A 16,917-nucleotide genomic window follows, 5' to 3' on the forward strand; every position below is an offset into this window, starting at 1 on the left:
GCCTTTGGAAGGTGCAAAGACCCTTTCATATGTAGTGCCTCCAGGTACCCAAAATGACAGCTGGGCTTCATGCCTTTGGCTTGGAGCTTTCTGGATTGCTGTGGCTTGGCCCAAAGGATTGTAGGGGCAGAAGAGAAGTGCCAGCCCTTAGTGACCGGTGCAACCTCGGCCAGGTATGCAAACACCCCATGCATACCTGCTGTCCCACTGCCTGCTGCAGACACATTCCTGCAGTAGATGCAGCAGGCTGGAGGTCATGAGATGTGGCACAACAGCCTAAGATAGCTCTCCAGCACTTATTCCCAAATATGCCACCTACAGGTGGCTGGTGCACGGCACTGAAATGTATCTCTTCACTGCTGATGTTCCTGTAAATGGCATTATAGGCACTAAGAATTGCTATTTCCCTTCTGCTTGGAGTGAAATCTCTAGTGCATCTAATCAGTCCAGCCTCATCTGCAGGATGCTACATGGCTGTTTATATACTGCATCCCTTATGCTCCTTTATAAAGGAGTTGGATAACCCTACCAGATGTAGTAGTAATATTTAAAGAACCAACTAAGAAGTTGGTTGCAGAAATTTTTACTATAATTCTGCTAAACAATATGAACTTGCTGCTTATCAACATTGCAAATTCAAGTATGAGCAATGTACAGGGAAGATGTGAGCAGTAAAAGCAGATTTACTATTGATGTTCCTAAGCAATTCAGTATCTTTAGAGCAGGTTTATTCCCCTGTGTTGTTCTATAGTAGTTGATCAGCACGTTCATTGTAGACAAAGAATCCATCAAATGTCCTTTAGCATGTGAAATCTTGGCACAGAAAAAGCTCAAAGAGAGGAATGGTATTTTTGGCTTTACATTTTAATGTATTCTTTTAATTCCATTAAAATAAAAACTTATCTGTGAGTAGCAGTATTAACAAATGGATTGGTAGACTTGAGCTCCCTTAAAATGATCACACCCTAGTGCCCACAAGGTCTGTAGTAACTAAAGCTATCGGGGAAATAACTAGGCAGAATATTGTGTAAGACAAGCTGTTGCTGCAAGTCAAAGTAACAAGTAAATTAACACAAGTGATTAACAAAATTCAGTCTATCAGTCTGTCCTCAAAAGCCTTCACAGATCACGCACAGGTTAGACCTCAAAACGTGAGTGCACATAGCATGACCAGCCGGTTAAACATGGAACTGGAAGCACGTGCAATATTTACTCAATGTACAAACCAGACTTGAATTTTGCACAGATAAAGCTACAAGTAGCCCAAATGTGAGGCAGAGATTTATTTCATGTCAGTGTTCATGTCTGCAGCGAGTGTTGCTTGCTTTATACCTGGGTAAAGGGAGCATACTGAGCCAGCAGGCAATCATCAGTATAGGAATGTATGTACTTTAAAAGCCGAAAGCCTTTTTGTAACTAAATTTAAGTTCTAAAATGCTTCCAAGCATTCAGGTTAAATTGAGGCAAATTATTCAAAGTTGAAATCAGAGGAAATTACTCCACAGTGACAAATTTGCCCTTTGATCTCCAAGTAGGGAAATACAAAAGTACACTCAGTTGGAGACTGTGTTCAGCTCTGGTTGTCATCAGGTGTCCTCCTGAAGTGCTTGAAATAAAGATGTTAGAATCAACTTCATCTAGAATGGTTCAAATAAGAATTGTTATGGTTAGGAAACCGTCCCTGTTCTTAAAGGGGGTTTCGTTACGTGATGGTTTTTGCTACACAGATGAAGTATGCTGCCTTTTATAAAGCCATTAGTTTTGGAGCTAGTTGTGTCATCCAAACTGAAATGTCTTCAATTAAAAAGGGAAAGAAAAACGTTTCTCATCACTCCCCCAGTTTCCAATCTGGTACCTGCCTCACTACTATAAATAACACAGCTCTGCGAAATTCCCCATTGCCCACTTCTGCACTGAAATAATTCCCCAGACCCAGGAGCTGCAGCAGTAGAACCAAGAGCACAGTCTGTTTTACCGATGTCCATGAGATTGTTTAGAGATGTACCCCAACCAGGACTCGGCGAATAATTCATAAGTCACAATAAAACACGTGGTTTGGCTGATGAGAAAACTGCCTTGTCTAAAAATCAGTGTGAGGATTACTCTCTAAAAAAAGCATTTGGTAAGCTCTTTTTAAAAGAGAGTACTGGATGCTGTTTGGATCATATTTTAAGCCAGTCAGTATTAAAACTTCCACTCATTTGACTGTAAAATAAAGTGTGGGACTTGCCAAGTCACTAACTCGAAACGTAATGGGGTAAAATAATTATCAAAGTACTTCTGTGACTAATTGTAGCCTTAGTTCTGAAACACACCCTCATTGTTACAGGCTCATTAGATGAAATCACGCTACTATCGTGCATGAAAATAATAATGAGCATCTTCACAACAGTCATAATTCGTTGCCTGCCTGTTTCCACTTTTTAGGATTAAAATCCTTTACTCATGGCAATATGTGCACTCATTCCAGCCAGGGTCAAACTCTGCCCTCTGATATGTTCACTCAAGTCCCACTGAAGGAGGTGGGAGTTGTGTGCATGCTGTGAGCGCAGATTTTGGTCCAAAGTGCCCGAATGAAATGTTTTAACAACATACTTGGGAGAAGTGAGCCCTTAGTCCATAAAGATAACTTGGTTTTGATGGAAGTTCAGTACCTCTTTTCCTACATGCATGATCCCTCACTGTGGCATCACATTTAAGGATCGTGGCTCCTGTACCCGCCTGATGCCCTAACTGGGGTATTTCTGTGGTATGGTTTAGGGAGACTCAGCTTGAACATTGTCAGTACAGCAAACACCACGTGCTGAGGCTTTGTGCTCTGAAGCCCCTTACTTGGCACAAAAAGAGGGGGTTTTAGCACCGAATAAAACTTCTTCTGGCCTTTCTAAATACTATGGAATTGATTAAAATTTCCCCAAAATGCATTTGTCCAAATTATACATGTTGTTATAGTGGAGGTTTGGTGATGATTGAGACCTCGGTCCTGCAAACACTTAAGAGGTGGGGGAAACTGTAGATGTGAGCAGTGTCTGGAGCTGCTATCACTGGAGCAGCCAAGGGAATTGTAAGGCTGAATGCTGTTCAGGCCTGTAGAACCAGGACCTTATTTCTCCATGGGTAAAATGTAATTAATTAGAAATTACAAATTCTCACATCACTATATCATTAGCAGATAAGTACACTATCAATGTTACAGGGGTGACAGTGGTCATGGCAAACACTTAGTGGTGGTGGTGGAAAAGATGAAATGACTCCTGGATCTTTCTAACTAGACTGCTTGAAAAGATCCTGACCATTTCTTAAAGGTGCTCATTGCTGCAATTGCATGTAGCTGGAGAACAACCAAATTATTGGTGTTTTAAGGCATTTCTGCACGGCAGAAGTGATGAGATACAACCTCCTCACAGCAAAGCAATGACAGGCAGCCAGTTTTCCAAATCTCCTGGAATGCCCCAGTTGGATAAATGAGTGCTGTTGCGATGCTGAACTACTCCACATTTGTGAATTACAGTTTGCAAGACTTCAAAAATGTGTTTGTTTTGGTGGCTGTAGTTAGGCTCATGCAGGTAGCTCCAGAACACGGGGAAATAGAGATCTTTTTGGATACAGAGCACTTCCATTTTACATCACAGTCAAGTTACCTGTAACAGGATAACCTTCAGGTTAGTTTTAGCTGAAGCTTCTCCTGCAGTTCTCAAATTATTAGCAAGCTGGTTTTAGTGAAATCATAGAAAAACCATAGTCATAACCTGAGGGAGTGACCGATGCAATGCAGGGGCTTCTTGTTATCAAATCTGGCTTTGGTATATACGCACAAGACCTGGACAGAGTTATTTGTGTACAAGCACCGCCACCAAGGCAAGGCATTTTTGAACGTGTCTGTACCTCTTCACTTCTTGAAGCCCTTGTTGTGACATGAAGTTTGATTTTGTGAATGCACCGACTGCATCCAACCAACCAACCTTTATGTGAGGCAGATTCTGCTTGTTGGGGGAGGAGGGAGGCTTCTTAACTAAGTCCTAACAGCTATGGATACATACCAAAAACATTCCTGCTTCTTTTCCTTTATCCCCCTTCAAGGCCTGAGTGTTGGGAATATGTTCTATGTTTTTTCTGATGATGGGATCACAGTCCTTCAGCCAAACGAATGTGAAATCCGGAGACACATCAGGCCCGAAGAGAGGATTTTCACAAGTTATGTAAGTCCTAAACCCAGCAGCTGCAGCTGCCAGCTCTTAATCTCTTCAAAGGTTGTTGTTGCTAAAGGACACAGTGATGTTAGAGCTTGGTGGGCTTCGTGTGGCATCCCTGAGGTGCATCATCTCCTCCTCTTGAAAATTAAGGGAACCACATAAGTTATAAGACTGACATGGAGGATTACTGACGCACTGCAGAGAATTTGCCTGGTTACCATGTCAAAATGTAGGCAAAGGCTTTCACTTGGCCTGTTTGCGTATCCATGCCCAAAAGTGGTAACTGGGCTGTTAGAGAAAGTACCAAAGTCAGCAGCAGCAAGATGCACGCATCACTCACCGTCCCCTTTTACTGATAGGCAAAGGAGTTGGCCACTTTCTGCTCTTTAGAAGTAGTTTCCCAGATTAAACCGCAGCAGGGAGGTGGGTCAGGATGCACAGAAGATGTTTGTGTCGTGCTGGCCCTCTGCATCTACCGCCGCTGAGCTGCAGACCTGTGTCATCCTTGTTTGCTGCCCAGCATTTCCTGACAGCACCGGGTTCACCCACCCCTGCTGTAGGAAATCACAAGGAGAACGTGTTCAGGTGTCAGTGAGTGTCAAGCACAGCCTTGTGCACGGTGGAGCTCAACATGACAAGGGGGATAACATGTGCCTGGGGTGCTGTGCGGGCAGTGTTGTTAGTGACCTCTGTTATGTACCCCTGTGTGGTAACATACACCATGTGTATGCTCATGGATCTGTGAATTCTTCTAAAACACAGGGGCAGAAATACATCCAGAAACGCTTTTTCAGTCACTCCTTTATTTAGTGGGCGTTTCTAAAAGGAGAAGCTGAGAATGTGGCTACCTCCTGAAGAAAAGAACTCGGCCTTGCTGTTTGTTTTGTGAGGGATGAAAGGGGACAGTCACTATCATGAGCCCCAAAGGCTGGGCTGGGCTCTGGTGCCATGGATCAGGATCTTCTCCTGAGTCTGCATTCAGTACTTTATAGATACCCATAAAGTTGTGGTTGATACTGTTGGGGGTTTCCCCACTGGATTTTCATGTACCTTAGCAGAAATCCAGACTGATGCTTACCCCAGGACTGGGTTAGTATCATGGAGCCGCGCTTGAGCTGTTGCTACACAGAGACAGAAATCTTGTGTTTCTTTTTTCCCCAAGAGCTGTAAATATCGAAGAGGTGGTTCTGGAGAAACAGCCTGAAGAGAACAAAGGAGAAAGGGCACTTAAGGAAATAATGCCAGCACAGTGGTGGGCAGGAAAGGGATTTTTAATGTCATTACTTGGCTGCCTTTCAGAGAGACATCTAAGGGTTTCCTACCGGTATCATAGGGCCCTTTCCCTTGATATAGGGAGGACTGGCCTTTTCTCTTCCCTCCTTTTTCCCTTTTAGTGTCTTGAGTGTTTGTTACATAGACACTGACACCAGCCTGCAGCCTCAGGAGTTTTCTTCATTTGCTGTTAGAGGGCACAAAAGCAGATAGAGCAGCTGAGCACTGTAGCAGAAAGTGGTGCCATTTCCCTGCTCCCCTTGCTCTGGGTGGATGGCGTGTTGTGAGAGCCTAAGCCCCAGTGCAGAGCCGAGGATGAGGAGGGCAGTTTGGAGGCTGTTGGGTGCTTGGCTCTGTGTGTGGCTGCTGGAAGCTCAGGGCTGGGCTTTTGTAGCATCTTTTCACCTGCAGTGGCGTAGGAAAGGAAGATGCAGCCAAGCTGTTGAGTCTTGTATCTTCAACCAGTCTCCACCAAGGTAAACCAACAGAGCTGTGCTGCTTAGGGGTGAAATCCTCATCCATAACCATCACTCTGATACAGATGTGGTGTTGGCATTGTTTTCCCCTTTCCCTGAACAGGCTGTGCTGCTCTAACTGCCTCCCCTTTAGGGAGGTTGTGCCATTATTCAAAGTGACCCAGCTGTTGTATTGACAGGTTTTAAACCCAGCACTTTTGCTCACTGAAGTGTAGATGTGTTCATTTTGTTTTACCCTTGTTCCTACACCACAGCCCGCTCCCACACAAAAGCTCTTTCCCATAAAGCAGCTCAACAGAAGGGAGAGCAACAAAGAGTAGCCAACACGCAGTTTGTTGGTGAGATTATGTGTGACTCTTCCAACTCAGGGTACCAGTGAGCTCCTGCTAAAGCTAATACCAGTTTTGTACAGGACTCAGTGAGGATCAGAGTCAAAATAATGGCATCAGGCAGCTGTGAACAGGATTTGGTCCGAAGCAGCAAGATTTGGTTCCTTTTGAACAGGGGAAGTGTCTGTGGTGGAGCAATAGACGGCAGAACTCTGCTTGTTTTGCCACTGTTTCCCTGAGCACCAGCATCTCAGAGCACACTGCCCTGGGCTGAAAATGACGACTTGATGAAAAATATGAAGCTGTGATTCAGTTAATGTAAATCACTGTTTTTTTCAAAGCACGGAGTGATATTTCTATTGCTAATAAATCCTGACAGCATTCCAAGTCTCCATGAGCCACGCTGTACTTCAAAGATAGATCCACATAGACACTGCGGTTATTTAAATTCAGGGTGAGTTTGCAGGAGGTCCAGCTATTTAATGTTACTGGGTAGAGCCAGGCTGCAGTGTGGTATGTGATAAACTAATTATTTCCTGTTTTTAAGGGAAAAGAAGGGGGAAAATATCATCCTAATGGAATCCCCAGGGATTTTTTTTTCTTCTGGTTTTCAAGCTAAGCTTCTTGTTACTCCAGACCCTGAACTTGTAGAAATTAAACCTTTTCTCCTCTTCTTTTTCCCCCCTCAGGAAGAGATCTGTCCTAAAGTGGAAGGTGAAGGCACTCAGTCCTGCCTCTGGGCTTCAGCGGTCAATGTCAGAGACAAGTACATTTATGCGACGCAGCCTAAGCTCAGTAGAGTAGTGATAATTGATATCCAGACTCAGAAAGCCATACAGGTACTTATAAGGGGAAGTCTTCATTCACTGGTGGCAAAAGACTTGGTATGGGACAAGAAAAGTTGATCTTTGCTCAGTGGAGCTGCTGACACCGCTTGGGCCTGTGTTGCTTTCACCCATGGGGTCACACTGTGTCATTTCTATTCTGTAAACTTGCTAGCAGGAAAGAAACTCCTTTATGGGTTGGATATCATAGTCCCAGGGGTCCATCTGCAGCCAGGCTTGCAGCTAGTGTGGTAATATAGCACTAGGATGAATTTCTGGCTCACGCTCATTGAGCCGCTGCCTGACCTCAGTCATAAGCAGGGTGGGAAGAATGAACTGGTGTGGGTATAACTCAAGCAGAAATTGGTCCCTGGTCTACTGGCTATAAGTAAGAGCATAAGATGGAATGATGCCTAGCTAGGAAACAGCACCGAGCAGCTAGATTTTTCTACTGCTGGTTCTGCTGCTGATTTCTCAATTGATCTGAAGGTGAAGCTGCACAATGGGTGTAACAGTGATGCATGGGAATGTCTGCAGTAAACCCGTATAACATTTGTGTTGTGCATTTGGGTCACTGTAAATACCTGTCTCTGTTTTTTTAAGTCCTTGGATGTTGACCCATTACCAACCAAATTACATTATGACAAGTCCCACGACCAAGTGTGGGTGCTTAGCTGGGGTGACATGCGGAAATCCTCACCAACGCTGCAGGTAAGTCCTTATGCACCTGAACCTTTGCCCTTCCTTGGCTTGGCATCATTGGTAGCAAGCTGGTGCCTGGTTGGTTGCAGGTAATTAACAGCTTTTAATGGCCTGGCTATAAAGCTGCTCTTTCATTTGCATACCTAGTGTGTTTTATTCCTCCCTCCTCCGTCCATCCTCCCATATTTTTCCTGCTGTTTAATTTGTTTTTCAGCAATGCCTGTGCCGTAGGCTGGCAGCAGGACCGCTTTGTTGCCAAGGTCTGTTCTGTTTTAAGGCTGATGACAGAGCCAAGTGCTGTAAGTTGTACAGCAAGGGCTGGCAGCTGACTGCGAGCAGTTTAAGCTTGCCATGCTCCAGGGCCCAAGGAGGATGCCATTGGGGTCCCCGGAGCTCCTCCATGCTCAGCACCATCAGACACACAGTGATATTGGGGCACAGTAATGCACATAGGTTTGGACAACTGAATGAACTTCTATATCTGGATTGCCCTGGGGGATCCATTCTTCTGTTGATGGTACAGAAACACGAAGTGTTGGCATCTAACTGGGCATTTTGCTGCTGCTATATGTCATATGACAGAGTTGACTCCAGAGCTGATGTGATCCAGCTAGGCACACCCTGCTCTAGCAGTTATTTTCTGGCACTTGATTCCTGGCAACATAGGTGTCATGTGGATACTCCTTCTACCAGAAGCATTCGCTTGTAAGTCTGCATTCAAACATTCCCCATCAGCAGAGAAGGTTGGCTGTGCTTTCTGACCTAAAAACCTATAAATCTGGAGTCTGTGTTCTTCGTGGGGATGCTGCCCCATGAAGGTGGGACAAACCATCCCCACCAGCCACATGCTTCGTCTGTGATAATGGCTGCAGCCTGCTGGCTTTTCCTAGCAAAGAATAGACTAGCAGCAAAACGTGGGCATTTTCAGGGAAAGACACCAAAACCAGAACAGGGACAGATAAATGAAGGTTTCTGAGGCAGTGCTCCAGCTTGGCTCACCTGGGGATGAGCAGTTTCCTGTACAGGGTATAAGGAGATCAAATTGGCTCTCTTTACCCTCTCTGACTTAATTTCCTCCATCCAGCTGTGAGGGGTTTCTGTAATTAAAGGAGACATGGTGCAAGCATGTGATTATTAAGAAGAACAGGCCACCTGCACAGTTGGAAACTTGTTAAAGGCTCCAGCTCTAAGGTAGTCCTTTCTGTTATGTTTATGAAGTGCAGTTGCTTATGTAGGCAGTGAGATTAACAGCAGCAGCAGCAGATCTCTCCTTTTTTCCAACCTTCTTTCCCAAAAGGTGGGCAGTGACTCATCTGGCGAAGTTCATTCTTAATCTGCAGTGGTTTCGATGCAGACATGCAATAAAACATCTTCTTTTAACAAAGATGCTTCTGCTGCGGTTGATCTAAATTCCCACTCGTTCTTTGGAAGTCAGGGATTTATCAAACAGCCCATGCAGCCGACTAATGGGATGCTGTTGTTTAGCCGTTACTGGCTTGTGGGAAGCAAATGTCTGGCCTTGTGAAAGCCCTGTGCAAGAGAGGGCATCTTTCTTGAGCAGTCTAATTGGAAGAAATCTAAATGGCATGACCAGAACAGCTGTCTGAACTACACTTTGTAGGGATTTAACACTTCCTTAATGAATTATGGAGCTATAAATTGAAAGCAACCCCTGTTGCACATTAGAGAAGCAGAAGTTCCTAATGAAAGGACTAATGTCATCTTGAACCGGGCAAGCAATTTGAGTATTTGACATTTTAGCTACCGAGAACTTCCACCTCTCTTTTTCCGGGGTGGTGGAGGTGGGTGCTGGACAGCATGGAGAGGGGCAGCCAAAGGGCTTTGCACTACCTCGTCCTGAGTTATACATGGTACAATATAGGGATGAACAGTTCTCCTTCAAAGTGATAATTATCTGCTGTGAGTTGGTCTTTGATCCTTCAAGCTGGTAAATGGTATCTGCACATATAAGTGAGATTAATAAATTTGACCATGAAATAAGTGTTTATTTTAGACAGTGAGGAATAAATTACGGTCTTAGTGTTGCCATACTACTTCAGCTCCTGCACGACTGCTCTTTCTCGAGGTACAAACACCTTATGAAAGTCACGTTGTGTGCTTACCTTACAAATGTCAAGCCTCAAATACTATTTAGTAGCGCACCTTCTTCAAGACAGCCACACCAAGGAGTCTTTTGAAGTCATTAATCAATTTGAGTCTACTACATCCCTGGGAAAAGCCGCTCGGTGCCATGTGTGACTATGGAATCTGTATTTACCTTTCTACCTTACTCACTGCTTTTCCTGTCCTCAACCTTGTGTGTGTTTGTTGTAGGTAATACCAGAGGCAAGCGCAGGGGAGGAGCAGCATGTTATCCGCACACCGTTTGAAGGAGTGGATGATTTTTTTATACCACCTACAAATCTTATTATTAATCACGTTAGGTAAGAATATCTGAATGAACGGCAACAGTGACCATGGTGCTCTCTTCTAGTGGGCATCCTTCTAGGAACCTTACAGCACTTTACAAACGTGAATGAATGAATTCATGATCAAGCTAACTACACTTATTGATTGAGCAAATTACTAATAGTTATTCAGTGAATCAATGAAACAGCGAGAAACAAACCTGCGCTTCCTTAGCACGTGCACAGGCATTCACACCTCAGCTTGGTCAGCCATGCAAAGTACCACACGCTGCCCTGCTTGGTTGTGCTGGGAATCTGATGGCCAAAAGAAGTTGTCTTTCCTGCCTCAAAACTGCTTTATGGATCTGGGCATGATAAACCTGTGTCAAAGATTTGTTGCCTCAAATGGTTTATTCTGCCTGAAGCATAAAGCATGGTTCTTCCATGTATTTCCAACTTGTTCAAATACTGAATCTCTGTGTGAGGTGTATGGTTTGAGGAGAAAAATAATATGCACTGCATATTAAAAAGCCCACCTCTATGAACCATCAGTTTTGAATGTTGATGTGGTGTAGTGGTTAATGAGATTGTGTAACTAACATACTAATGACTTGGGCTAATACCGGCTGCTTCCCAGCAGGCACAAGAAGCCTCCCATTAACATTATCAAAACTGATGATAACTGCAAAGCAATTTATACTGTACTTACCATTACTTAACATAACAACTCTAACCATCTTCTGTCCCCAGTGTAGTTTAACTAAGCTAAACACACAAAAACTGATAATGTAACTCCTTGCATTCATCTTAGGTTCCCTGCAGTGAACACTGAGGACAGGGGGGTCACACTTGAATGATTGTGTGTTGAATCTGATCCAAAATAAATAACTTTGCTTCCTGAAACACAAACTAATGAGACATACTTCATGGCTGTCACTCTCAATTTCTCCCTACCTCATTTTTCCACTTTGTTTTCAAAATATCCTTATGACTAATAGTAGTGCCAGAAGGTAGATGACTCTCCAGAATGCTAAAGCCTGAGATGAGAAAGTATGGTCTGGGTTCAAAGACAGGAAGGTGGAATAATTACACTATTTACTCTGTTTCATTGTCTTTTTGCTTCGGTGTGATTCATCGTCTGTATACAGATGATCTTCTATGAGAAATACTACGTGTAGTTGTTTGTAGTTTTCCATGTACAAAGCAGAGAATGCTCAGCCTAGTTTCCTATTGTTTGTTCAAGGCCAGATCTTTGTCCATTCTCTTACCCTCAGCACTGAGAAACAATTGCTCCCAGTCTAATGAGACTTAACTGAGATTATGTTCTAAATTGTCCACTCGGAAACAATCAGTGGCAATCCCAGCATTTCCCAGGAAGGTGACTATTAAAACAATCTCTTCTGCAAGCCAGGAAATGTTTGTATGCAAATATTGCTGCATATGTATCGCAGCTGCCTGTTGTTCCAGATGGATATCTAGGAATGTATCTGGTTTTATTAGTTCCCAGGGTAGGTTGTTGTCTATTAAAACCTGTCCAAGTGCAAGGTTTTCAGGTCACAGCTGGCGGGCAAGCGCTGCACCTCTTCTGCAGCCGTGTGCTCGTAAAACACATTCTGACCCACTTCTTTCAAGTTTATGGTAAGAACCATCTTTAACTTCAGGCGTTTGGCCAAGTATTAAGGAAGTCTTGAGGGGGGGAAAAAATGCTGTTAAGGGAAAGCATTTTTTAAAGTGTACTTAAGATGCATTCATCCAGGAGAAATACAAGTGTCATATCCAATTTCCCCACACACAGTGCACTGCGAGTCTCCACTGCAGATATTTCCTGAAGTCTCTCTAATGGATGTGAATATAATGGGAAAATGAAAGGCTCAGCCCAGTGGTTTTCATGGGATCATACACTGGAGTGGCTCGTTCTTTAGAAGTGAAATCATTGCAGTGTCTCCTTGACAGATGGATTAAGAATAACGAAATAAACGCAGTGTTTTAAGCAAAATATGTATTATCTGCACACAAGGACATTGCTGTGCGTATTTCACAAAGCAAAACTGCATCTTTAGGGGAAGGGATACAAAACTGAGCACTCCCTTCATTTCCTTCTGTCTGCATTGAACGGATGAAAAGATCCTGGATGTAAAATTAGTTTGGGTAAGTCAGTATCAGCGACCTGTGAATCCAAGTGAACACAAACAGGCTGTTTCTGTGGGCTCCCTCTCAAATTAAGCAGAAACCTTTCTTGGCTATTCTTGACCTTTTCTTATCTTCAGCAAAGGTCAGCTGTGCTGCAGCATGTATCTTTTACAGAACATTTATTCCGTGTCCACTGTTGTCTGCCCTCTCTTGAGACAGCAAACAATGAGCCTTTTTCTTCAGTGCACCCTGGTTATGTTCCTTGAGAAGTGTTTTACATTCTTCTTGTGCTGGCAGGATGGCGTTTCACATAGTCTGCCCTACACCTCAGCCTTGTCACTGGGTCCCAGGCACCATGGGGAGCAAACACATCACAGCTACTCGCTGGTCCTGTAATTTAAGAGACGAGGTTGGACATGGTCTTCTCTCAGCGGTTATACTTAGAGCTCAGAGTTGTTCTCTGGCCCCAACTTGGCTGTGATATGCTTTATTTAGAACAGGTTCCTGCTTTGGGATTGAAGTCTTGAGTCTATATTGAATTACATCTTTCTAGACCTGAAACAGATTACACACAAAGCTGGTCAACAGTAGCCTACAGAGCACACAGGCCTTGATTATTATTCCTGTTTATAGATTGATCTTCCCAGTAAGATCTCAGCTCTTGAAGATGTTATGCAAATACCCAAGCAGATATTCAGGCTTCCAGGATCAGGTTGCTAATTTTAACTGCAATGTATATACCTCCTTTTAGCATGTTTTAGAGGCACTAAACCAAGAGATTTATTACAGAAAAGAGTCGCTATTATTGCACACGCTTCCAAAACCAGCAGCATAGAGTTTCCCGGTTCTGCTGACTTTTGTCTTTTCTCAAGCACCTCACCGTGTCTCCAGAGATGACTTCAGTGTCATGTTTTCTGTTTCAGGTTTGGTTTCATCTTTAACAAATCGAAGTCAGCAGTTCACAAAATTGACCTGGAAACTGTGACCCACATCAAGACTATCAGCTTCAGAAACCATAGCTGCATACCACAGGCCATGGCTTATACCCACCTGGGTGGTTACTTCTTTGTCCAGTGTAGGAAGAATAGGTCGATGGCTGCGTCACCACAGCTCATCATTGACAGTGTCACTGATGCTGTCATTGGCCCCAACAGCGACGTCTCGGGCACGCCATACATCTCACCGGATGGACGCTATTTGGTCAGTGCGGATGAAGACAGTGGCAGGATCAGAGTCCAGGCTCTAACTGTCCGCGGGGAAATCACATTGATTTATGACTTACAAACAGACATACACATATCTGATCTGACATTTCAACCCTCGTTTACTGAAGGCAACCAGTACTATATATATGCTACTTCACATTTGCAAACAGATGTGCTTTTTGTAGAGCTGTCAACGGGGAAAATGAATGTACTGAAGAATTTGAAGGACCCTATCACATCCAAAGACTGGCCCTGGAGCAGCTACAACAGAATTATGAAAGACAGTGGATTATTTGGACAGTATCTCATTACACCAGCTAAAGAGTCATTGTTTGTTATAAATGGGAGGCAAAATATGTTACGCTGTGAGGTTTCAGGTATAAGGAGGGGTAACACAGTGGTCTGGGTTGGGGAGGTATGAAGGGCAATAGCAGTAGAGCCTTCAGCAGGCAAGTACCGGTTGGACCTTTACACTGCAACAACTGAGCAGTAGCATTGTATATTTTTACACTGGGGGGAAAAAAATAAGAAAAAAGCAAAAAAACCCTGTATAGGCTTCATGGTACAACACTGGTCTACTTGCAAGTTTTATAATATAAGGTATGCTCTGCTAATAGGAAGTGGTTTTGAAGGGATGTCTTTTATTTGGGGGTATGATTTGTGGTTATGAGAAAAACGCTGAGAAGCGAATAATATCTCCACTGAGATACCGTATAAGCCACGAAACCTAATGATTCTGTAGAACAAATCCCATTTTGAGTTTCCATACTGAGGAGCTTTTATGTTATGCTCAAGCCATCTGTTTTCTTTCCCGTATACCTTCCCATTCCCTACCCCAACACAGAGAGACTACAGAAGCAAGGACTGCGGTTAAAATTCACCTTTGGATGATGAGGGAAACTAAGCATCAGAGTGCAGTTTTCAACCCACAGAAACCTAGGAGAGTGATTTAATGAGAACTGATCAGTTTTCTCTGCAGGACAGCTTTGGGAGGATTCACAGATGTGATTTCAGAAGGAGGCATAACAGAAATAGCAACTGTCAGCTCGCTTTCTTCTGCGCTTGATTTTGCTCTCAGTACTGCTGAAGGCGATGTTACGAGTCCGTCCCCCCCCTCTTCTAATGCATATCTGTGTGATTGTATATGAGAAATTTGGCATGAAGTATCCAGGCCATTAGAGTGAGCCCAGAAACACTGAGGGAGTGTCAGTTTGTAAAAGGTACTGTGGCGAAGGAGCCATTAGTCTTTCAGCAGCTTGTGAGTGTGGTCAGCTTGGCACAATATGCAGAATCTGCTCTTTGGGGGCAGGGGATTGGTTATGGTTATTCCCACAGGAGGCAGCAACACTCCTAGGAATTGTTGGTTTCTCTCATTAAATGTTTAGTAGCACTGAAGTCGCTCGGTTCTTCATAAAACAGTAGCTTACAACGACAGTGTATTTTTAATAGGAAACTCACTCATTTTCTCGTCATAGCCTTAATTTGCCTCCTTTTCTGACATCCTGGGAAACAATTTTAATGTGTGATTTTTTTTTTCTCCTTCCCGTTTATACTGCACTTGTTTATAGTCAATTATCTGTTAGTTATGAGCAAAGAGCTTCATGTAAAGCCAGCTGAATTACCCTTGAGAGCAACAGCTGGCACTGAGAAATTTCAGTTGGGTTCCCATAAAAACATGGATCCTTTTGCAGATTTGGAAGATGGGAAAAGTTTTCTAGTGCATTTTGGTAACTTTCTCTATCCATCACCGTGAAGTAATCAGGGCAGGAGCAGCCTTGGCTTGCAAGGCGGTGCAAACGATGAGCACCACTACCACCATGAGCGGATGCATCAGAGCAGTTGTAACCCGTGTACCGCTTTGAAGATGTGGTCTTGAGGTGGGTGAAACCTCTCTCTGAAGGTAAATGTCTGTTCCATGGGAGCCACCCATCAGCCTTTGGAAAGACCCAGCTTGTTTTGTGAATGATCCCGTTGACCAGAGTTCCTGTGAAAGCAGCTACTGAACGCATCCCGTGATACGTAGTGGCACATCAGTTACTTTCCTCCACAGATGCTTAAAGTCACCCATTTCACAGTGCACACAGAGGGATTGTAAATGAGAAGGGTGCAGACTAACACTGGCAATCTCTGTTTTAAATGTTAAACTTTATGGAAGAGTAGCATTTTAGCATGGCTGGAGACCTGAAGTAACTGAAACAGTTTCAGTTCTATAGAGATTATGTAAAAATCTGTTCAGACAGACGAAAAAGGGGAGCTGAATCCTATGAATTCATGAAACATGGAGTCCTTGAGATTGCCCTTCAACACCCATAGGCTGAAACCTCCATCTCTTTTCACTTATGAGCCATAGGGGTTAGAAGAGACTAGTTCATCATTGCAACACAGGCATATAAAACAGATGGGCATAGCCTTTAGCAATGCATGGTGTCCATGATTTTCTACTCATCCAGGTTAGGAAACATACCCATGTCAAGGAAAGGAGAAGACCAGCTTTGTAAGTACCTTGAAATATGCACAACTCCTTTCTTGAACAGAGCTGTATCCATACATTGCTGTCATCCTAAATGTGTTTTACCAAGGCCAGACACTGCTCTCGTGTTATCTTTTATGACTTCTTGACTATTTTATTATGCCTATGGTAAGTTTCCCTGTAGAGACGTTCATTGTGTCATAGATCAGGCAAATATTACTTTTTTAAGAATATTTAAAAGAAAACCCTGTATATATCTGTTCAGGTAAATATTCTTGGGGCTGGTTTATATATAGGCTGTGAAAGATGTGTAACAGACCTCACTTCTTCCTGTTTGTCGCAAAGTATTGGAATAGCGTTCACTTGACAAATCCCACATGGCCCTTCCAAAGATGTTCCCTTTCTTCCCTCTTCAGCCCAAGTTTCTGGTGATGTGTCTTCTAAATTATCCTAATGGTTATATATCATACTTAGAAAATGACGTACAACTTAGCTTGTCCACACGCCTTGTGAACAGTTCCAATGACGATCAAACCTGACATTAAAGTGCTGCACATTTGTTACTCTGATTTTATTTTTATTATGACACAGGAATTTTATATGTACTCAAAGACTGTTTCAACTCCTTTTTGCCTTTCAACTCTCATCAAAAAGAGACTACGTTTCCTTGTTTGCGGTTTCTTTCGCACTCCCTTCGTGTTCTCCGCTGATTCACAATTCCTATCTAATAATCACAGTGATTAACTGAAATTAATTTAGGTTGTATTAATGACCATTTAATTATCCTACAACATTCCTGTATCAATTGGGTATTCTGGCACTAGAATAAGGGAAACAATCTCTGGTTGACCCTACTCCCAAGATCAGCTGCATTTTCCATTCGCCATTGAGGTTAAATAGTAGTATAA

General features: G+C 43.3%; 1 protein-coding gene across 6 annotated transcripts in view; it reads left to right on the plus strand.

The window, feature by feature from the left end:
* FSTL4 (follistatin like 4) overlaps positions 1-14,088 on the plus strand; it is a 202,331-nt gene extending 188,243 nt beyond the window's left edge. For all 6 annotated transcript variants that reach the window (XM_057428177.1, XM_057428176.1, XM_057428179.1 and 3 more), the window contains 5 exons: positions 4,081-4,199; positions 6,960-7,109; positions 7,698-7,805; positions 10,131-10,240; positions 13,258-14,088. In XM_057428177.1, coding sequence (XP_057284160.1) covers positions 4,081-4,199; positions 6,960-7,109; positions 7,698-7,805; positions 10,131-10,240; positions 13,258-13,960 — 1,190 coding nt within the window. In that variant the 3' untranslated portion in view covers positions 13,961-14,088. The remainder of the gene's footprint in view (positions 1-4,080; positions 4,200-6,959; positions 7,110-7,697; positions 7,806-10,130; positions 10,241-13,257) is intronic.
* The last annotated feature ends 2,829 nt before the right edge of the window (positions 14,089-16,917 follow it).

The sequence above is a fragment of the Pezoporus wallicus genome, unplaced genomic scaffold (assembly GCF_028554395.1).
Source record: "Pezoporus wallicus isolate ANWC-B61680 ecotype Strahan unplaced genomic scaffold, APGP_CSIRO_Pwel_v1 contig_12044, whole genome shotgun sequence".
NCBI classification, from domain to species: domain Eukaryota; kingdom Metazoa; phylum Chordata; class Aves; order Psittaciformes; family Psittacidae; genus Pezoporus; species Pezoporus wallicus.